Here is a 23993-nt window from a genome sequence, read left to right on the forward strand (position 1 = left end):
TCATTGGAAGATTTCCCCTATAATTACTTTTCTGGGGACAACACAAAATGTGGGATTTTCTTTCACTTTCACTAATAATGGTAAACACGACAAATAGAGAGGGTGAATCTCCATAATAGGGGGCACAGACCGCAATACAAAGTGACAGGTGTTCAAATCTCTCCCGAATTTGTCAAAAAAAATAAAAAATAATAATTTTAAATTCCAGAATGTCATCTCCCATGTTTTAAAAGAGGTAGCCGACAGAGAGCTGTGGAAAGAGACAGGCCAAACTATAACTTTACACGTTTTAGGAATAATTTGGATACCAGATTCCCAGGGTTGCGATACTCCCATGATGGTCTGGAGGAAAGGCGGATCATTGTCAGACAACTAGAGATGATTTATAGGATTACTAGAAGATCCAAATATTAAAATCCTTTGAGACCACAGATGTTGTATAATAACATATTAATATTGAAGGAGAAAAAAAAATACCATCAATGCGCTTGCGCAGCTCAAGTTTTGGTAACAAGATTGTTTCTGTAAATTCTATAAATAAAAAAAGAAGTTATATTAATGCTGTATGAAGAATATATACTGTAAATAATGCTGTATGATGTGGACACTCTTCAAAGAAAGAAAATCACATACCTCCATCCGCTAAGTGTAACAAGGTGATAGAATAAAATATAAAAACAGAAAAAGAGTAAAATAAGAATTTGTTCACATACTAGTACACATTAAATAATGCATTAAGAAAAACAAAGCTTTTTTTCTTTTTCTTTGGGTAACATTTTCTGCAATAGGATTTAGTAACAGGGAATCTCCATTAACAATGAGCACCCTAAGCCTACCACAACATACTGGGGAGGGTTGGACTCTACGTTATTTTTTCCCAAACACAAAGGAAAGACATCAGGGGTCTTCACCAGGGTTTTTTTTCAACTAATGACAATAACTAAGTGTTAAAAAAAAGAATTGTGCATTGCACTTCGTAAGCCTTTTTTTGGCTGTCACAGTGGTCACGATTGGGAGGCATCCTACACAACTTAAGATTTTGTAAGAATTATGGAAGTTGCATATATAGTATTTTGGAGAGTTAATGATATATTTTTTTTTTTTTATTGAAAATATATTTTGATAAACAATTGCTCAATCATTAGGGATCATGAAACTCATCCTTTAATTCTATAAGCCCTGTGCGTTCAGAAAATATATGGTTTGAGAGGTATTTCAGTTTTTAAAGACGTACGTGAAGAACTGGAATATTAAAAAAAAAAAGAGAAAAGTAGCAAGGAGGGTCAAACCATCTCAGGTAAAAAAACTGGAGGCTGGGCTTGGGTAGGAAAGAATATCAATACACATCCACAACAGAAGATTACAAAATTAGATAAAGAAAAAACAATGATCATCATACAATTTGAATGAGAGAAAATGGGATTTTTGGCTTACCGTAAAATCCATTTCTCTGATGTTCACTGACGGACACAGCTCCTGATTCTTCTTAATCATTGGGTTATACTGCCCCCTACAGGAGTAGGGCACTAGGCAGGAAAAAGCTTGACTACGCCTATGGGCAGTCTCGTGAGTATACTCCCACTCTCAGCTATAGGCATTCAGTTTTTTTTTTACAAGCATTGTCAGAAGAAAGCCAACTCCACATAGGGGTGGGTGCTGTGTCTGTCAATAAACAGCAGAGAAATGGATTTTACGGTAAGTCAAAAATCCCATTTTCCCTTTCGTTCATTGATGGACACAGCTCCTGATTCTTCTTAACCATTGGGACGTCCCATGAAGGGTGGGAAAACATTAGCAAAAAAATTCCCAAGGCTAACCATAGCCAACCAGGTAACATAGAGCTCAACCACAAATGACTTGAGCTAAACTGAAAAACAATACACCCTCAAAGAAGACCAGGGTCCCCTAAACAGCAGCCAGTAAAACCTTGCGGCCCAAAGAAGCATCCGCAGATGCCAACACAACCACTTTACAAAAATCAGGTGGCCGCCATTCAAACCTGCGTCACCGACGCTTGAAGACGGAAGCCCAGGAGACACTAAGTGCCCTAGTAGAGTGTGCCTAAACAGGGAAAGGAGGAACCTGACCCTTGGTGCAATAGGCCTGAACCACCGTCTGTCTGATCAATCTAGAAATGGTAGCAGAAGGACAACTCTTTGTAAAGTCTGTCCGTGAGCGCAAATAGAGAGTCTGACTTCCTAAAAGACTCCGTAGCTGCCAGGTACACCCTAATTGCCTGGACCACATCCAAGACATGCAAGGCAATTTCCCTCAGATGTTTAGGCTTGGGAGACCGGGAAGGCAACACAATTTCTTCATTCAAATGACAGTCAGAGACTACCTTAGGAAGGAATGACAGAGAGAGACAAAGCACCACCTTATCCTTGTGAAGCACCATGGTGAATGAAAGGATAATGCCATCAGTTCCGACACTCTGCATACAGAGGTGATAGCCACCAAAGAAGGCCACCTTCTGGGGCAACGTAAGCAGGGAAACCTCCGGAATATTTTCAAATAGAAGCTTCAGTAGAGCTGAAAGCACCACATTAAGATTCCAGGGAGGCAACGGAGCCTGCACTGAAGGAACCAAATGTCAGACACCCTGAAGAAAAGGTACGCACCAGGGAGTGTGTGGCCAAAGGTCGTTGGAAAAAGCCAGACAAAACCCGATACCTGGCCCCTGATGGTTATCAAGGCCAATTTTTGTTCAACCCCCCGTTGATGGAAGGTTAAGGTCTGATCCATCAAGAAGGAGCGAGCATGAACACCAAGAGACTCACACCAAGCAATGTACGTCTTCCACTTACTATGGTAGATCTTCCTAGAGGCAGATTTCCAAGCTTTTAACAGCGTAGGAATCACCGAATCAAACTAACTTCCACCCTTCAGCACCTGGCGTTCAACAGCCAAGCCATTAAAGCCAGCGACCATACAGCACAATGGAAGATTGGTCCTTGGGACAGCAGATCCTCCCTGAGGAAGTCCCCAAGGAGCATCGGCGACAAGCCATACCAGATCAGCATACCAAGACTGGCAAGACCAGTCTGGAGCCACTAGAATGACCGGAATCCCTTCTGCCTGAATCCTGCACAGGTGTCGTGACAGAAGTTTAAAAAGGGCTGGAACGAATCACTCAGCCCACCTTAGAAAGCCAGCTACTTACCGAGCCACCAGGACACTTCTTGTGCCCCCTTGGTGATTGACATAGACCACGGCCGTGGCATTGTCCGAATTAATTTGTACCGGACACCCCTTTAGACGATTGTCCAATGAGCCAAAGTCTGATCGCTCAGAGTTCCAGTACACTAATCGGCAGTCTGGGCTCTGCCAGACTCCAGACCCTCTGAGCACATCTGTGCTGAGGTGACCTCCCCACCCGGACAGGCTGGCATCTGTGGAGACAACAGTTCAATACAGGAGGAAAAGGATTTCCCCTGTCGAAGTACCAGAGAGCGAAGCCACCTCTAAAGACCTTGGATCCTTGACCCATTTCACCAGAATCTCTTTAGCAGGGATCTTATGTGGAACTGTACAAACAGACCGCTTCGAGGGTGGACACCATCAGGCCCAACACATGCATGCAAGCTCGGAGGGATGACCGTCTGCTGAACAACAGAAGCTGAATTGCCTCCTGCAATGTCTGGAGTTTTTCCAGAAGAAGAAACACTCTGGCTGAGGCCGAGTCCAGAGTCAGACCCAGATAGGCCATTTTTTGTGGACAGAACCAGAGCAGACTCTTGAATGTTCAGGATCCCACCAAACGCCATCAGAGTTTGCAGAGTAATCTCCAATAGTCCATCAGAGCAGTCAGAGATCCCCCAGGTACCCCAGTACAGCGATCCCCCATTGACTCAAGCAATGTCAGCACCGGGGCCAACACTCCTGTGAAGACCCCAGGTGCAGAGGTGAGACCAAAAGGTCAGCGCCACAAACTGATAATGCTCCTCGTCTATGGCAAAATGGAGGAAGCACTGGCGACCAGCACAAATAAGTAAGTGCAGGTATGTGTCCTTGAGGTCTTAAGAAGCGAGAAGAAATCCCCCCAATGTAGGGATGCCACTACCATGTGAATGGACTCCATGCAGAACTTCGGTACTCGCACAAAGTAGCTTAGCACTTTGTACCTTGCCTTCCTTCCTGGGGACTGTAAACAGGTTTGAGTAAAAAACTCTTGAAAATTTTACAAAGTCGGAACCGGAACAATCGCTCCTTGAAATAAGTCTTGCACTGTCCCAAACCAGGGAAGACATCCCTTCCACCCCAGATACGGGTGAGGGCCCCCCTTAATGCAGAGGCAGCCTTGTCCCCAGGTCTAGAAGAGCCTGCTCGTGGCTTGCCAGGTCAGGTCCTCTTGGAACCTCTGGTGGAAGCCCTGACTTTTGATCCCAAATCTTGAGATCCTGAGAGACGAAGAGGTCGCTTAGGAGCCTAGAAGAATGGCCCACGTCTATGATGGGGCTCTTTGCCCTTGGTAACCTGTGGAAGAAGAGTACCCTTTCCCCCGTGAGACCTTTAACAATGTCATCCAAGGAAGCTCCAAAGAGGTGAAAGACACACAGTGAACAAAAGTTTATAGGGGCTGGGAGGGGAACCCGGGGGTCTAACCATCCCGGGGAGGGGCCCACGTCCACCCCAAAACCCTCCAGGGGTAGTGGGGGAAACAGCTACTTACCACAGAAGGAAATGCTGCGACTCAGGTCGAAGCCAGTTCGTATGCGTCCCTGTGAGACGTAAAACTCGTTCAGTTGGGCCATGTTGCGGCCGACCTAGTGTGGAGCTGCGGTCTGCATGCACTTGCTCGCCGGACTGGGGGGACCCTAAGGATCTAGATTATCCAGTTTGTCACCCAGTCCGGCACTTAAATGTAGTTTTCACAGGAACAAAAAAAATAAAAAATGGAGGAAAAAAATTCAATTTTAAATGAAAAAAATTGCCAGGACCAGAGATCCCAGCAAGGAACTAGGTCCTTACTCCTGACTAGGCAGAAAAAAAAAAACTGAGTGCCTATAGCTGAGTGTGGGAGTATTCCCCCTGGGACTGCCTATAGGCCTAGTCAAGCTTTTTCTTGTCTAGTGTCCTACTCCTGTAGGGGGCAACTTCCTTTCAAGCCATCCAATGTGTACAAATGTGTTGCTAGCTGTGATTGGTCAATTTGATTACATGGTACAGAAAGGGTCAATCACAGCCCACCCGTACCATGTGATTAGCTTTGACCAATCACCACTAATCACAAAAAAACAGACTGACTGATTCAGTTTCAAGTGAAGTCTCTTTTTTTTTTTAAATAACAGATTATACTTACTTGCTCTGTGCAGTTGGTTTTGCACAGAGCAGCCCAGATCCACCTCTTCTCGTGTCCCTAGTTGCTGCTCCTGGCCCCTCCCTCCTATTGAGTGCCCCCACAGCAAGCAGCTTGCTATGGGGGCCCCCCGAGCTGAGCTGCAGCTCCGCGTGTCCATTCAGACACAGAGTTGCCATTCTGCCCCGCCCCCCTCTCCTGATTAGATGACAGCCGTGGGAGACAATGGCGCCATGGCTGTGTCTCAGCCAATCAGGTGGGAGAGCCCCGGGTGGCCAAGGGACTCGTGGACATCGCTGGAGAGAGGGGGGGCTCAGCTAAGTATTACGGGGTGCTGAGGAGGCTGCTACACACAGAAGGCTTTTTATCTTAATGCACAGAATGCATTAAGATTAAAAAAAACCTTCTGACTTTACAACTCCTTTCATTCAGTAAAATGCTTGCTTAAAGCAATGTAATACACTGCTATAGGAAAACAATGTGTGTAAAAAAAAAAAAAAATTCCTGATCACTTCCTTAGAGCAGCACAATGTTACTATGGTAACATTAATTTTCTCTGGTCACAGTTTGATAATATAAAAAAAAAAACCTTACTTACAGGTGACGGTATTTCTAAGAGCCTTTCAGGACAGCACACAGAGAGCGCAGCTCCACCCACTTTACAGGAAACACTTCAAGATAAAAGCTCCTCCTCTTCCACCATGCCTCAGTCATTTAGAGTAACCTCCGACATGCTGGAAAACAGAACATAAACAACAACTACCGTAGGTTAAACATTTACAATATATTATAAACAAAACCAGGGGGGGGGGGTAGCTGCTGCTGTCCTGAAAGGCTCTTAGAAATACCGTCACCGGTAAGTAACTAAGGTTTTCTCAGGTCGCCTTTCAGGACAGCACACTGAGAGGATAAGCGAGTAACTTACACTTAGGGTGGGACCACTGCCTGCAGAACCTTTCTGCCGAAGGCTTGATCCTGAGCTGACAATGAGTTCAACCTGTAGTGTCTTAGGAAGGTTGAGAAACTAGACCAGGTAGCTGCCTTGCAGATCTGCTCAGGCGAAGCACCGGCCCTTTCAGCCCATGAGGTTGCCACAGACCTTGTGGAATGTGCTAGAATGCCTTCTGGAGGTTCTTCACCTTGAGCTACATAAGCTTGTTCGATAGCCCATCTGAGCCATCTGCCTAGAGTGCTCTTAGATGCTTTTTCTCCCATGTGAGATCCCAAGACTTTCTAAATTCTTTAGTTACGAGGAGGAACTGAAGCAAACATCTCCTCACATCCAATGTGTGAAAGGATTCCTCACGAGTATTCTTAGGAGTTGAGGAGAAGGTTGGTAACACAATTTTTTGTGACCTATGAAAAGATGAAGCAATCTTTGGAAGAAATGCTGGGTCTGTATGCAGCACAACTCGATCTGAAAAAAAAAAAAAAAAACTGTCAGAAAGGGGTCTGACACTGAGAGGGCCTGAATTTCACTAATTCTTCTGGCCGAGGTAATATATATCAGGAAGATAGTTTTAAAAACCAAATTCTTCAGAGAAGCCTCTTTTAAGGGTTCGAAAGGAAACTTAGTTAAACCTTGTAAAACAATGGACAGATCCCATTTAGGGAAACTTTTTTAAGTGCTACTGGCCTATTTCGGGCTAGTGCCTTGAAAAATCTAATAATTAAAGTCTCTTGGGACAATGTCCTTTCGAAAAAAACTGAAAGAGCCACCACTTGCGTTTTTAGAGTGCAGGCTGCCAGTCCTTTCTCCATTCCTTCATGGAGAAACTCCAGCACTGAAACTAAACTTTTAATCTCAAAGTTCTTGCTGGAACACCAGGAGTTATACTTTTTCCAGACTTTCATATAAAATGTCCCTGGTCACCTTCTTTTTACTGGAGAGAAGGGTAGGGATGACCTTTTCTGACAAGCCTCTGGCTCTTAAGAGGTCTTCCTCAGAAACCACGCTGTCAGTTGTAGACGGTCTAACTCCGAATAAATTTGGTTCCCCTGGGTTAGATCTCTCCTGGATAGGAGCTTCCAGGGAGGCCGTGAGGCCAGATTCACCAGGGGAGCAAACCAAGGCCTTTTTGGCCAAAAAGGTGTGATCAGGATTAAACTTGTCTTTCCCTCCCTGAATTTGAGAACTAATGGAATTAGTTGAAATGGAGGGACTGCATAAGACAAAGGGAGTCCCATGGATGAACTAGAGCATCCAAGCCCCAGGCCTGATCTTCCCTGTGGAGGGAAAAGAATCTTTGGACCTTGGCGTTCTGTTGACAAGTGAACAGATCTATCTGGGGAAGTCCCCGGGCTTCCACTATCTCCAAAAATACTTCCTGGTTCAGACTCCACTGATTCCAGTACTTCACTTCTGCTCAGTAAATCTGCCAGAAGATTTTGTGATCCCTTTAGGTGAACGGCTGTCAAGGAGACCAGATTTTTCTCCGCCCAGGAGAGTAGCTGGATTGCCAGATCTGAAAGCAGCCTGCTTCTTGTGCCTCCTTGTTTTGACACATAAGCTACCGCTGTCATGTTGTCCGAGAGAACTTGGACATGATGGCCCTTGACTGCCTGTTGAAAAGACCAAAGAGCTAGGAAAATGGCTTTCAACTCCCGCCAGTTGGATGACCTCCTGGCCTCTGTTTTGGACCATGTCCCTTGCATTGTCCGACCATCTAAGTGGGTTCCCAAGCCCCAGGCACTGGTGTCCATGGTCAGATGTTTGTTCGGATGGAAGGACCACTGTAGACCATCTTCCAGATTTCTGGAATTCCTCCACCACCACAGAGACCTTTTTGCTTTTGTGGAAATTTTGACAAATTTCTCCAGAGGGTCCAGATGTGACCATTTCTGCAAAATGTCTCTTTGGAGGAGACGGGAATGTAGTCTTGCCCACTGTACAGCAGGGATAGCAGCTGTGAGCAAGCCCAGAGCTGCCATGGCTGACCTGACTGTAATTTGAGGATTGGTTTGCATCTGGGCAACAGCATTCTGGGTTTTCACTATCTTCTCTTGAGGTAAGAAGACTTTCTGGAGGACTGAATCTATCCTGTACCCGAGAAAACAAATCTGTTGAGATGTAATTAAGTTGGATCTCTCCAGATTCCTGAGCCACCCCAGACCTCTGAGGTGGTCCTGAGTCTCCTGAAGGTGTACCAACGTCTGGCTTTTGGATTCCGCAAATATTAGCAGATCGTCCAGATATGGAAAAATGGAAATACCCTTCAGCCTTAAAGGCTCCAGGGCATCTGCCATCACTTTGGTGAACACCCTGGGAGAGGATGAAAGACCGAAGGGGAGGGCTCTGAACTGCAGGTGCCAGACCGATTCCCCCAGATTGACTGCCAGCCTCAGAAATTTCTGGTGGTCCTGATTTATTAGGATGTGTAAATAAGCATCCCTTAGATCCAAAGATGCCATGAAGCAGTTTGGGGACAGCAGCTTGGCCACTGAGTAGATGGTGTCCATCCTGAAATGTTTGTACCGGATTGATCTGTTCAGAATCTTCAGATTTAGGATCATCCGATACTTGCCGGAGGGTTTCTTTACCAGAAAAATGTGTGAATAAAACCCACAGCCTTGTTGCCCCTTTGGAACTTGAATGAGTACTTCCTGTTGAATCAGCTCTTGCAACAGAGACATCATTTAGGAAGCTTCTTCCGGATCCCTTGGGAGGGGAGTAACAAAAAATCTGCTTGGAGGAGTTCGAGAACTCCAGCTTGTATCCCTGAGCCACAATGTTCTTTACCAAGGGTGTTTGCGGACACTTCTTCCCACCGTGGGAGGAACCATAACAGTCTTTCCCCTACTGGAAGACGGCTGTCACTTGCTTTGGGCCTGCTTGTCAGGAGGTCTGAAGAGAATTTCACTTTTTCCCTTTCCTTTCTGTGAGGCCCATCTGGGTCTCTGGTCTTGTTCACGCCTTTTGTTGGATTGCGGGACAGGATGAAACCCCTTTTTTGGGATGGATTTATTTTTGGACGGAAAGGCTTTCTTTTTATCTGCTGTTCTGTCAAGAATTGCTTCCAATTCAGGCCCAAAAGCAAGTCACCAGAAAAGGGCAAACCACAAAGTTTGGCCTTAGAGGCTGAATCTCCCGACCAAGTTTTCAACCACACTGCCCTTCGAGCAGAGTTGACAAGGGCTGCCGCCCTGGCAGACATTTTGATCGTTTCAGCAGAAGCATCAGCCATGTATTTTACTGCATTCAGGATCAGCAGGAAAGACTCCAGGAGAATTTTCCTTGCTGCACCAGCCTCCACATGCCCCTTGAGCTGGTTGAGCCAACACTCTAGATTTCTGGCTACGACCGTGGAGGCCATGGCCGGCTTTGGGCTGGATGTAGTAGAATCCCAAGCCTTCTTAAGGAGAGAATCTGTCCTTTTATCCACAGCGTTTTTAATATCCCCATATCCTCAAATGCCGAATCCGTGCAATGAGACACCTGGGAAAAAACTGCATCCACTCTGGGTTTTTTGTTCCACACATGTGTCTGATCCCCTTCAAAAGGGAAACCTCCTTTTAAGAGATTCAGAAAAAAATGGTTTTTCAAAAAAAAAAAAAAAAAAAAAACTTTTTTTTTTTTGTAATTTCAAACGTGGAATAAATCGCTCCCAGATCTTTAAATGACAATTTATATCTAGAGGATTCAGCCTCTCTGAATCTTTGAGGGACAAGAGCGCACTCACCCTTTCATCCTCTGAATCACTTAATACAGCGATTTAGGAGAGGATGGCTGAGAGGATGTTCCACCGATTGTTGGGAATCTGTTGGAGGTGTTGTTTCCCTAGACAGTAGGGAATGGACCGAGGATAGGGTGTCTGTAAGTTCCTTAAATTAGATAAATTCACCATTCAGCTGAACAGTCTCTTTATAATGACACACAGCTGTGAGCACACAGGGTGTTATCATGGTTGGGCTTTGAACTCATGACCTATGAGCATCGACCACACCCAAAGAGATTAACACTGCAGAGGGGTTTCACCAGGAATCTCTAAGTGGGTTTTTACACAAAGGGCATTTCCTTCCTGATAACGGGTTCCGGTTTTCACTGTGGCTTTAACCTACAAGAGAGAAGCCACCATGAATCCCTATAAAAGTGCCTTTAAGAAAACCACCACCTAGTGATTTAACAAAGGAGAACAGTGACCCACTGCAAAGTGTAAAGACCTTATGGCCGAGAAAGATTCCCAGAAACACACATCCTACTAGACTGAGAACAGTATACTCAGTAACTGCAGGACTCCCAAGGAGGCATGAGAAAAAACCAATAAAGCTCAATAGTAAGGAGAACAGAGGCACCCTTGCACCTCTCCTACCTGAGCCTGGCCGGTGCCGACGGTGCCTGCTTCCACCGAAGCTGCAGTCCTTTCTTCCATCTTCGAAAGGTGCAGCGTGCTGACAGATTCTCTCCAGACCTGTACATTTAAATGCCGCTTTCCTGCGTCCTCCGCTGTTGACCAGAAAGCGGAAGCACCGACCTTCGACCTGCCAGCTAACCCCTGCGTTCACTACGGCCGGAGCTAGAGCCGTACGCCTCCACCGGAAGTCCCGCCTACCGGAGCGGACGCCGCTGCGTCTTCCAGGATCAGGGTCCGAATTGCGGGAAATTTGAATTGCTTAAGTGATACCCGCCGACTGCACGATCAGTCAAACCGCGGCCCCCTGACACTCAGGCTGGAGCTACCGATGGATCTCTGCTCTCCCCGAGCGAGCGAGGTTAGTGGCTCCGGAGCATACCCCCTTTGGCAACTTCAGGGAGGGGAGTTGGGATGGTCACAAAATTACACACACGAAATGGGCATCAACATTTTCTCTCCCCCTGGAGAGAGCGTAGCCCCACCAAGCTCCTGCAGTGCTTCCATCATGGAGGAGGAAACACAATGACTGAGGCATGGTGGAAGAGGAGGAGCTTTTATCTTGAAGTGTTTCCTGTAAAGTGGGTGGAGCTGCGCTCTCAGTGTGCTGTCCTGAAAGGCGACCTGAGAAAAATTATAACTTTTTTGAACTGACATCAGTCAGTATCCCTGATCACTGCCACACCAGTTATATGATGATGCTGTACTGCACTGGTGAAAAATGTAAAAAAAAAAAAAAAATTGTGAAATTTATTTTTTTAAATTTCATTTTCCAAAATAAAAGTGACAAAAATTACAACTTCAAAAAACTCGCCATTGCCGCTTTAGGGCGTCAAGAAATTAGATAGTCATATCAGGATTTATCTATTTTCAGAAATATACCATAGTTTGTGGACTCTAAAACTTTCACACAGACTAAATAATATACACTGACTTGGATTATTTTCACCAAAGAAATGTAGTAGAATACATTTTGGGCTGCATTTGTGAAGAACAATTATTTGCTAATTTTAGAACAGAAATGAAATAAAAAAAAAAAAAAAAAAGTAATTTTCTTTCAAAATTTTCAGTCTGTTTTCGTTTATTTAGCAAAAAATAAAAAAACAAGTGGTGATTAAATACCACCAAAAGAAAGTTCTACTTGTGTGAACAAAATATTAAAAAACGGAATTTTTGTAAAATCTTACCTGTAAAATTCCTTTCTCTGAGTCCTCCGACAGTCGCCGCCTCTTCATATTCGTCACATATGGGGTATTAGACTTTGCTCCGAAGGAGTAGCTAGGCAACAGAATATGTTAACAATAAAGCTTTTAACATATACCACCCTCAGGGGGTGGTCCCCTCAGTCAATACCCTCCTACTTCCTGCAACCATATCTCAGTTTTAGTGGAATAGCAGTAGAGTATACATCAAACCCCAAAAGAGGGGCGGGGGCGGCGACTGTCGGAGGACTCAGAGAAAGGAAGTTTACAGGTAAGATTTTACAAAAATTCCGTTTTCTCTTACGTCCTCCGACAGTCGCCGCCTCTTCATATTCGTCACATATGGGGACGTCCCAAAGCAGTGCAAACATGAGGGGTGGGAAACGCATCCGCGCCGAAAGGCAACGCAGTCTCCGCATCAAAGAAGGAACCTTACCAAAGGAAGGAAACCAGCTGGGCAACAGCAAAAAACAAGTGCTCAACAGGAGCAACAACCCAGGAAAAGACAAAAAACCAGGGGATACAAGACGTATCCCAACAGCCAGGAGTCCCCAACAAGGGACCCTAGGGAACAGCCGCACTAAGAACCTTGCGGCCAAAGGAAGCATCCGCCGATGCCTGAACATCTACTTTGTAGAATTTTGTGAAAGTGTGCACGGTCGACCAAGTCGCCGCCTTACACACCTGGGCTACAGAAGCCCCATGACGACAGGCCCAAGACGTACTCAGAGATCTAGTAGAGTGCGCCTTCACAGGCACAGGGGGAACCTTCCCCTGCAAAACATAGGCCTGTACAATGGTCTGCCTGATCCATTTGGCGATGGTAGAGGCCGAAGCCGCCATGCCCTTCCGAGGACCCTCTGGAAGAACAAACAAGGAGTCCGTCTTTCGAAAAGACTCAGTCGATTTAAGGTAAACCCTTATCGCCCGAACAACATCCAGAGAGTGCAATCTCACCTCCCTTGGATGTTTAGGCTTCGTGCACAACGAAGGCAAGACAATATCCTCATTAAGATGGAATTCCGAAACTCGTTTCGGAAGAAAAGAAGGATTAGGTCGCAAGACCACCTTATCCAAATGAATAACCAGGTACGGAGACTTGCAGGACAAAGCCGCCAGCTCCGACACTCTGCGAGCCGAAGTGATCGCCACCAAAAAGGCGACCTTTTTGGACAACATAGACAACGAGATCTCCCTGATCTGTTCAAAAGGAGCACGCTGTAACACAGATAGAACGAGATTCAAGTCCCAAGGGGGCAGAGGATCCCGCCTCGGGGGAACCAGATGCCGCACACCCTGAACAAAGGTGCCAACCAATGGGTTGGAAGCCACGGGACGTTGAAACAGAAGGGCCAGAGCAGACACCTGACCCTTTATCGTAGCCAGCGCCAAACGCTGATCAACACCCGTTTGAAGGAAAGACAGCACACGGGACACCGAGTACGTGCGGGGTGAAAACCCCCTGGACTCACACCAGGCAAAATAGGCCTTCCAAGTACGGTAATAAACCTTCCCCGAGGAAGACTTCCTCGCGTTGATTAAAGTATGAACGACCTCCGGAGAGAGACCCCTCTCCTTCAGGACCTCGGTCTCAACAGCCAGGCCGTCAAAGCCAGCGACTGTAAAGCAGGATGGTATATCGGTCCTTGAGACAGTAGATCGTCTCGAAGAGGCAGACGCCATGGGGCGTCGGCCGCCAGATTCACGAGGTCTGCGTACCAGGACCGGCGAGGCCAGTCCGGTGCCACAAGAATCACCGTGTTGCGTTCCGAGTGTAACCTGCGAAGGAACCTGGACAGCAACTGAATCGGTGGAAACGCGTACATCAGCCTGTACTGATGCCACGGGGCCACTAACGCGTCCGACGCGTCTGCCCGAGGGTCGCGCGTCCTTGCCACGAACCTCTTCACCTTGTTGTTGAGACGAGACGCGAACAGGTCCACATCTGGAAGACCCCACTTCGCGCACAACATCTGGAAGACAGCCGGATGGAGAGACCATTCCCCCTGATCCAGGGTCTGGCGACTCAGATAGTCCGCCTGCCAGTTCTCCACTCCCGGAATGTGAACCGCCGTTATCGCCGGGACATGAGTCTCGGCCCAAGACAGAATGTCGGCCACTTCTCGAGCCGCTCGGGCACTCCTGGTGCCCCCTTGGTGGTTGATGTAGGCCACCGCCGTGGCATTGTCCGTCTGCACCCGAACCGGGCAACCCTGCAGCCGGTCCGTCCAGCGATGAAGACAGAGACTTATCGCACGCAATTCCAGAATGTTGATCGGAAGGGAAGACTCCCCCTCCGACCAAGTCCCCTGAGCGGACAGAACGCCCAGAACACCACCCCAGCCCGACAGGCTGGCATCCGTGGTGATTACCGTCCACGAGATCGGACGAAACGACTTGCCCCCGGACACCAACGGGGACTGGAGCCACCACAGAAGGTTTTCCCTGGTGCGAAGACTCAACGAGATTTGAAGATCCAGAGATTGAGGTCGCCCGTCCCACCTGGACAGGATCTCCGCTTGGAGACCCCGCGTGTGAAACTGGGCGAAAGGAATCGCCTCGAAGGCCGAGACCATCAATCCCAGACATCTCATACACGTCCGCAGAGACGAGTTCGGAACGTCCCTGAGGGACCTGACTTCCTCCCGGAGAGTCCTGAGTTTGTCTTCCGGCAGGAAGACCTTCGCCTGCACCGAGTCCAGTATCATTCCCAGATAGGGGAGACGAACCGACGGACTCAGTGTCGACTTTGGAAAATTTATCGTCCAACCAAACTCCTGCAGAGTTTGCAGCGTGACAGACAGGTCCTCCTCCAGACCCTGGCTGGTCGCAGACCGAACCAGAATGTCGTCCAGATACCCCAGGACAGAAACGCCCTGGGCCCTCAATAATGCCAGAACCGGTGCAAGCACCTTGGTGAAGACCCGCGGAGCCGAGGCGAGACCAAAGGGCAACGCCACGAACTGGTAGTGATCCTCCGCAATGGCAAATCGAAGGTACCTCTGATGACCCTCGAATATGGGGATGTGAAGGTACGCATCCTTCAAATCGATGGAGGCCATGAATTCCCCCGGAACCAGGGCAGCCACCACCGACCGCAGGGATTCCATGCGGAACTTGCGAACCCGCACAGAGCGGTTCAGAGCCTTCAAGTCCAGAATCGGACGAACCTTGCCCTCCTTTCTGGGCACGGTGAACAGATTGGAATAAAACCCCCGAAACCTGTCCCGATGAGGCACCGGAACCACCACTCCCTGAGCCCTCAGGTCCCGCACCGCCAGGTGCAGGTCCCGCAAGCGCTCTGGAGACAGTTGAAGATTTGAGGGAAAAAATCTGCTCTCCGGCCGAGAGAGAAACTCGATCTTGTAACCAGATCGAACGATTTCCTGAACCCATCTGTCCCGCACACGGGCCAACCAGGGTTGAAGAAAACCGAGCAAGCGTCCCCCACCCCAAAACTGGGTGAGGGCGCCCCTTCAGGCCGAACTGTTATGGGCTGCAGGTCCGGATTGGCCGGACTTCTGTTTACCAGACCAGGGCTTCTTCTGAGAGCCTTGACCTTTGAACGGTTTGCCCTTGTAGTGCGGCCGAAAGGCACGAAAGGACCCCTGAGGGGGCCGAAAATTAGCATGCTTCTTCCCAGAAGCCCCCTTAGCCTTGGGGAAATGGGGCAAGAGAGTGCTCTTACCCCCGGTGATCCCCTTAATCAACACATCCAGGGACTCCCCAAAAAGGCGAGACCCATCATAAGGCAGATTGGCTAAGGTCTTACGTGAAGATTGGTCCACCGACCAACATTTTAACCAAACCAGGCGGCGAGACAACACCGCCACGCTGTGCACACGTGCAGCCAACGGAATCAGGTCCAGGTCCGCATCACACAGATACATGACACCCTGGTGGATCTGATCCACCATATCCAGTGTCGCCGGCGAGGCCGAGTCGGCCACTAGGACGCGCCTAAGCATCTGCGTCCAACTTGCGATCGCCTGGGCCGCCATGAGAGAAGCAAACAGAGCCTTAAGCATAGAACCCGTAACAGAATAAGTATGACGGGCAAGAGACTCCAGTCTCCTATCCGTGGCATCACGGAAAACAGGGGAACCCTCTGCAGGAATCGCAGTGGCTTTGTTCAAAACCGCAATCGCATGATCCACTGGTGGAGGCACACACCACCTTTCATCAGTGGCAGGCGAAAAAGGATAACGCAGCTTGAATCTACTTGGTACCGCAAAAGGTTTGCGCAGATCGCGCCATTGATCCTTAACAGCGCGCTGAAAATCAGCATTGCAGGGAAAAACCTGCGGCGTCCTGCGTTTCCTCTGCGTCCCATAAGCCGCCAAGGCAGCGGGGGGACACACTTCGTCCTGCAAACGCAGCGTTTGCTTAATGGAAGCAATCAACTCATCCATGATTGCAAGCTCTTCAGGCGAGCCAGGGGGAGAGTTATCAACCCCCTCAACTTCAGCCTCCACCTCAGACCCCACTAGATCAAGAGAGGAGCGGGACCCCGATAAGGAGGCCCCTGCCATAACAGCCCCATCACCTTCACCCTCAGAATCAAGAGGAAAGAGCAACTCTGGGCCTTTTAGTAGATTGAGCAGCCACCAGCATTTGCACCTGAGCAGCAAGGCCAGCCACAATAGTGGCTAAATCCCCCCCTGGGGGGGAAACAGCGGTCCCCTGGCTTTCCACCAATACTGTAGGAAATTTGCCCTCCTGAGAATCCATTGCCCCTGTAATGCCAGACAACCAAGGGTTAACTGCCCCTTTTAAGCAAGCGCGGCAAGCGCAGCCCACCGCACCACACTCAAGCACAATGAGACCCCCACAGGGAATATGCAAACTGAACACAGGCAATGGATAGCAAGAACAGAAGGATAAAACCTGAGGAGACCCTCGCCGCTGCTGCTGCCTCGATCGGTGTTCCTGGAAAGAGGAAGTGATGCTGCCAGGGCGCTCTATGTAAGCCTATGGAGGCTACAAGAAAATGGCCGCCATGCATGTAAACCATGCGGCCGGAGCGGGTGTAGGCAAAATGGCGTCGTTTGGCGCCGAAACCGCCGCTCCACAGTGCATTAAAACACACATTACATTCCAATATCAGAATACATGTCAGATCGCCGCAGCGATCGCTGTATATGCCCAAACATGCCAAAAAAAAAACATGCCCCACAGCACACAGCTTCTCACACTGACCAGTCTGACACACACAGTGTCATACAGCTCCCCCCCCCCCCCTTGCAGCCCACAGCATGCAGCCGAGAGATAGGGAGACAAGCAGTGTGAATAGAGGCAGGTTACACAGTCCCAGACTGACAACCCCCCAGACAGACAGGTCCCCACATAAATACACTTACCTCACATGGCGTGGGGGACCCGCACAGGCGAACAAGCCGCTGCACATGAGGCAGGGAGAGTCGCAAGTCAAGACGCACAAAATGGGGGTTAAGAAACCGCACAGCGTCCAGTGAGGTAGCCACCTCACCAATCATCCCTGCACCGAACAGGGATGGGTCGTTCACTATGCCAGGAGCGTTACCTGGCTGAACACTCGATGGCAGACTGGGAAGCCACTGACCCACGACCTTTCTACCAGGGGGATCAGCCCGAGACCCAGTCCGCATGATCCTCTTCATCCGAAGAACTAACTAACGCTGACAAAATAACAGCTAAATAAAGGTAGAGAGAAAAACTCAAACAAAATATTAAAAGGAAGAAAGAGTCTGGGACAGAAAGTCCCAGCACAGAGAGAGCCAGCCACTCCTGACAAGCTAGACATTAAAACTGAGATATGGTTGCAGGAAGTAGGAGGGTATTGACTGAGGGGACCACCCCCTGAGGGTGGGATATGTTAAAAGCTTTATTGTTAACATATTCTGTTGCCTAGCTACTCCTTCGGAGCAAAGTCTAATACCCCATATGTGACGAATATGAAGAGGCGGCGACTGTCGGAGGACGTAAGAGAAATTCAGTTTGGGTATAGTGTTGCATGACCGCGCAATTGTCATTCAAAGCGGGACAACACTGAAAGCTGAAAATTGTCCTGGGCAGGAAGGGGGTAAAAGTGTCGAGTTTTGAAGCGATTTAGTCTATATACTTAAATATTAAAAACTCACTGTAAATCTGCCACATACTACAATTTGATTGTACAATTTTCTTTAGACTTACCAAAGACCATGTCTTGCAAGGACCTGCTTGATTAGTTATACATTGAGGTAAGCCCACAGACTACATACTTTGGTAAGTTTAAATGAGATTGTAGAGAAACCAGACTATGTGTCATCGGTTTTAGAGGAAAATATCTATATATACAGTGGGTACGGAAAGTATTCAGACCCCCTTAAATTTTTCACTCTTTGTTATATTGCAGCCATTTGCTAAAATCATTTAGGTTCATTCTTCTTCCTCATGAATGTACACATAGCACCCCATACTGACAGAAAAACACAGAATTGTTGACATTGTTGCAGATTTATTAAAAAAGAAAAACTGAAATATCACATGGTCCTAAGTATTCAGACCCTTTGCTCAGTATTTAGTAGAAGCCCCCTTTTGATCTAATACAGCCAGGAGTCTTTTTGGGAAAGATGCAACAAGTCTTTCACACCTGGATTTGGGGATCCTCTGCCATTCCTCCTTGCAGATCCTCTCCAGTTCTGTCAGGTTGGATGGTAAACGTTGGTGGACAGCCATTTTTAGGTCTCTCCAGAGATGCTCAATTGGGTTTAAGTCAGGGCTCTGGCTGGGCCATTCAAGAACAGTCACGGAGTTGTTGTGAAGCCACTCCTTCGTTATTTTAGCTGTGTGCTTAGGGTCATTGTCTTGTTGGAAGGTAAACCTTCGGCCCAGTCTGAGGTCCAGAGCACTCTGGAGAAGGTTTTTGTCCAGGATATCCCTGTACTTGGCCGCATTCATCTTTCCCTCGATTGCAACCAGTCGTCCTGTCCCTGCAGCTGAAAAACACCCCCACAGCATGATGCTGCCACCACCATGCTTCACTGTTGGGACTGTATTGGACAGGTGATGAGCAGTGCCTGGTTTTCTCCACACATACCGCTTAGAATTAAGGCCAAAAAGTTCTATTTTGGTCTCATCAGACCAGAGAATCTTATTTCTCACCATCTTGGAGTCCTTCAGGTGTTTTTTAGCAAACTCCATGCAGGCTTTCATGTGTCTTACACTGAGGAGAGGCTTCTGTCGGGCCACTCTGCCATAAAGCCCCGACTGGTGGAGGGCTGCAGTGATGGTTGACTTTCTACAACTTTCTCCCATCTCCTGACTGCATCCCTGGAGCTCAGCCACAGTGATCCTTGGGTTCTTCTTTACCTCTCTCACCAAGGCTCTTCTCCCCCGATAGCTCAGTTTGGCCGGACGGCCAGCTCTAGGAAGGGTTCTGGTCGTCCCAAACGGCTTCCATTTGAGGATTATGGAGACCACTGTGCTCTTAGGAACCTTAAGTGCAGCAGAAATCTTTTTGTAACCTTGGCCAGATCTGTGCCTTGCCACAATTCTGTCTCTGAGCTCTTCAGGCAGTTCCTTTGACCTCATGATTCTCATTTGCTCTGACATGCATTGTGATCTGGAAGGTCTTATATAGACAGGTGTGTGGCTTTCCTAATCAAGTCCAATCAGTATAATCAAACACAGCTGGACTCAAATGAAGGTGTAGAACCATCTCAAGGATGATCAGAAGAAATGGAAAGCACCTGAGTTAAATATATGAGTGTCACAGCAAAGGGTCTGAATACTTAGGACCATGTGATATTTCAGTTTTTCTTTTTTAATAAATCTGCAACAATGTCAACAATTCTGTGTTTTTCTGTCAGTATGGGGTGCTATGTGTACATTCATGAGGAAGAAGAATGAACCTAAATGATTTTAGCAAATGGCTGCAATATAACAAAGAGTGAAAAATTTAAGGGGGTCTGAATACTTTCCGTACCCACTGTAAATTATGGTGGGTAGAACTGTATTGTAGAGCATATACAACTACACAGCTATTACTACAGCTTTATTCCAAGCTTATACTAACGCACTGGAAAGATCCTCCCCTTCCCTTTCAGTCACTGAACTCCTTATTAAAGTTAACTTACCAAGCTTGAGTTTAGGTTTGACATTTGCACAATCATCCCCGTTAATGTGCACAGTTACAATATAGGTTGTACAATTTGACAATCCAGGATCTAAGCAACACACTAAAAAAATGTAAAATAAAAAGTAAAAGTAAATTAGTGAACGAAAGCAAACTAGGAAAATAAAACTAATGTCACTTTTCTATACAAGTCATGGGAATGCACACTTAAAAGAGGATGTAAAGTCTTGAAAAAAATTATTATTTTTGTTAACCTGTAAGGTAAATTTATTATGCGACACCTACCTGCAAAGGAAGTCCGCGCCGTCCCCGCTGGAGGCCGCATCCATCTTTGCCTGTCTTCCTTCCGGGTCTGCGGACTCGGGCTGTGCTACTGGCCAGAGCCACTTGACCCCACTTCCGCGCACGGAAGCTGCCCTTTATGGCAAAGGGCTCTGAAGAAATGGAGCGGGTGGCCGTTCCTTCAGAGCGCATGCGCCGATGATGTCATTGGCTGCATTCAATGTAAATTTCTCCCAAACCATGCAAGTTTAGGAGATATTTACAGTACCTAGAGGTAAGCCTTATTATAGGTTTACCTCTAGGTACAAACAGTACCCGGGGGTTTACAACCGCTTTAACTACAATTGCATTTTCTTTTGTGTCAGTATATTCAGTTTTTAAAAATATTTTTGTTCTCTGGTCAAGTAAATATAAAATACTACTAGTTTGTATTTTCACATTGAATCAACTAGTGGAGCCCTCTTTTTAGTTGTTGCCCATTTCTCTGAACCCCTCTGTATTGTTGGGAGCGTCAGATGCTGGCATCCCCCCTGCACTCTGTGGTTCCATCTGCTGACCCCTAAGCAACAGGGGACAATGCATGTGATACACCCAGAAATGTGCCAAGAGGACTTTGGTAGCATGAGCAGCGGGACAGGTGAGTATTAAAGCGGAGTTCCAGCCATTTACTCACCTGTCCAACGGTCCAGCGATGCGGCCGCCCGAAGCCTCGATCCTCTCGCTCGGCATCACTGCTGTGGGCACCCGGCTGTGACAGTTTGTGGCTTCACAGCTGGGTACCCACTGCGAATGCGCGAGTCGCGCTGCGCGCCGTGATTGGCCGGCAATCTTCTGGGACCTCTGACGTGTCCCAGAAGATTGCAGGGAGGGAGGGGGGAGAGGAGAACTTCCGTTCAGGGCGCCGCGGCGCTCCGAGCGGAAGTGGGAGCGGGTACCTGTCAAAACTAGGTACCCGCTCCACCCCCAAAAAAATGACATGCCAAATGTGGCATGTCAGGGGGTCAGGACTCCCTAAAGCGGAAGTTCCACTTTTGGGTGGAACTCCGCTTTAAGTTCTTCCTCTGCAAGGATTGCCCGTGTTTAGAGTAACTCCACATTTGTTGTGATAAAAGCATTCCCCTCTAGGTGATTATAAATGCGAGTGACTAAAGCAAGGTCTCCATTGCTTTAGAAGTAATTAAAGTGGTTGTAAACCCTTACATATACCCTGTGAAGTGACTGACCTCAGGTGATACACAGAGATGAAACAAATCCTTCTACTTAAGTTTTAGCGGTTTATCTGCAGTCATTTTTCGATATCCATTCAAAGTCCAGAATTTTTAAAGCTTGTCTAAACAGTCCGAAAAAAAAGGGGACAAATAGCTGAAGTTACACTCTGCAGGTCAGTGAGGAGAGCTCCGAGAGCAGATTGGAGGGAAGAGAGACACTCCCTCCACACAGTGCACAAGAACAGAACCGAGGCGGTCAATACGCTGGATATCCCTTCCCTGTCCCCTTTTTTTTTCTCTTTGTGTCAGGAAAACTTGTCGGAACAAATTAATGCAGTCAAGTACACACTATAGAGGGATATGCTTTGTTCATATTTCATGTCTGAGGTGTCTGAGGTCAAATCGAAATATTTATTGCAGAGGATACTTAAAATCAGATTTGTATCTTCTGGGAAAATCAGTCAGCCAAACAACCAGGAAATAACATTTATGTAGGCATTCTGTACACCAATTGTGTACAGAAGGCCACCAGGTTGCCATATTGCATTAATATTTAACAGAAAATTCCAGTGCTGCAGATTAAAAAAGGAAAGATCATTTTTTAAGTAGCATTAAATTACAGTATGGTTTATGTCACACATAAATATACAGTATATGCTATATTTTTTTTCATTCTCTACACATTTTTTTTCACAAAAGTGGAGTTACCATTTAACTTTTGAAAATAGCAACAGCTTAACTTTAACAGCAAGTCATTCTTCCAGAAAAAAAAAAAAATGTTCAACACACCAGGAGAGCACTCCATAACTTCTCCTTTGTATCCAGTTTCTTCCTCCAGTTCTCGAAGTGCTGCCTGTTCTGCAGTCTCATTCTCATCAATAAGGCCTGGCAAGGTAAACCCAGTACATTGATTAAAAATAATTGAAAAATACAGGCCTTTGTGGACTGTGTAACATTATTTGCTAAGGTTTCAGGTATCTGTATATTTTATTAAAATTACAAACCTCAATGTTTTGTACAGAATTGTTAGATTCGGAGTTAAAAATAAAAAATACCAAGCCTTTTATAAATAACATAGAAGGTAACACCACCATAACCTTCTCAGTACTGTAAAAAATGATCAGGTGGCTCCACACCTGCCCGGATCACTTCTACATGACAGCCAATCACAAAATATACTAAAGGTACCTTGCTATACAAGCTGTTGAAGGCTTTACAGGTCATCAGTTTAAAGTTAACTGTCATTAATGGACCTAGAATTATTGCCCTCGCTCCAGCATCATCAGGGATTTATTAGACCCCTGGGACCTACCCTGCACTCCACTGCAACTAATGGAGTCCAGTACTAGAGTTTGGGAATGGAGTGGCAGTCCATCCTGGTGCTTTTGAAACTAAGACAGCTTTACAGCTACCAAAAGTGTAAGAGCTGGCACTGTCACCAACATAAACCTTATGCTAATGGCTTGCAATCTGCCAAGAGCCCGTTTTTATACAAAAAACGCTAATATTTTAAATGCTTGTATTGTGAAATTTGAAAATTTGTTTCTCTACAATGCTTATAGATACAGAGGTGGATGAGGGCTTGTTTTAAAGTGGTTACTACTTGTTCAGAATATGTAAACATTTTAGTGTGTATGATCTGTATACGATTTCACTTTAACCTCTTTTATGACCCCAACACATACGTGTGGTGGCAAAAGGATGGGCCCACATCCCACACATATGCATTGCTGGACTATCTAGGTTTATGTTCTGAGAGCATGCTTACTGCTTACTGCATGCTCCAAGCACAAAGACTGAGCTGTTGAAGACAGCTCTTGGTTCAGATTAAGGATCAGTAGCTGGTGGGACCAACTTCCGATCATGTGACCACAGTGACAGCATAGCATACAATTACCATCGCAAACTGTATTCAATTCTAGTGTGAAGTGAATGAAAGATGGGCAACAGCTCCCATTGGTCAGGCCCCTCTGACGCGATCTACAATTAAGTCTAATGTGGGTGAAACATGTCAGAGGGGTGTGGCAGTTTGCCAAGAATTGAGCTGTAGCATGTTTTTCACTCACTGGAGTTTAATAAAGCGTGCGGCAAAATTTGTATCCTATACTATATCGTGGAGCGAGATGTGCTCTATCTCTGCCAGCACCTGAATACAGAGACTGATACTGTGGGATTGGAGAGGCCCCAAGCATTTATGGTACACGGAGACAGAAGTAAGATGATCGCCAATCCTTCCCAGCCTAAGGCATTCAGAACTGCTTAAAAGGGACGCCGTGGTGGGTTAAATTAGAACTATAGGCAAAACTCCCCCCCATTTTGGATAGAGTAAGGGAGGGTTATAATCCCTCTCAGATTTTTTTTTTTTCACCATCTGTCCCCCTTTGCAGAGATTTACTGTCACTTCCTGTCCCATAGCCAAATGGGAAGTGGGAGGAAATCTCCCAGAAAATAAAGGGAATTCCTTGTGGAACCTCAGGTCACCGGAACTAATGCCCCTATTGAAAAATGTCCCATTTCTGGGGACAACCCAACATTTGGGTTTTACTTTCACTTTCAATG

General features: G+C 46.9%; 2 protein-coding genes across 3 annotated transcripts in view; both read right to left on the reverse strand.

The window, feature by feature from the left end:
- Positions 1 to 23993, reverse strand: part of UPF2 (UPF2 regulator of nonsense mediated mRNA decay) — a gene marked incomplete at its 3' end in the record, with an annotated part of 673568 nt that overhangs the window by 273484 nt on the left and 376091 nt on the right. The window lies entirely within an intron of this gene.
- Positions 1 to 23993, reverse strand: part of NUDT5 (nudix hydrolase 5) — a 73299-nt gene that overhangs the window by 14554 nt on the left and 34752 nt on the right. The window contains exons 6-8 of the mRNA XM_082256805.1: positions 22224 to 22319; positions 19946 to 20047; positions 478 to 531 (exon numbers count right to left, since the gene is read on the reverse strand). Coding sequence (XP_082112931.1) covers positions 478 to 531; positions 19946 to 20047; positions 22224 to 22319 — 252 coding nt within the window. The remainder of the gene's footprint in view (positions 1 to 477; positions 532 to 19945; positions 20048 to 22223; positions 22320 to 23993) is intronic.

Source organism: Pelophylax lessonae, assembly GCF_965119305.1.
Source record: "Pelophylax lessonae genome assembly, chromosome: 4".
In the NCBI taxonomy this organism is placed as follows: domain Eukaryota; kingdom Metazoa; phylum Chordata; class Amphibia; order Anura; family Ranidae; genus Pelophylax; species Pelophylax lessonae.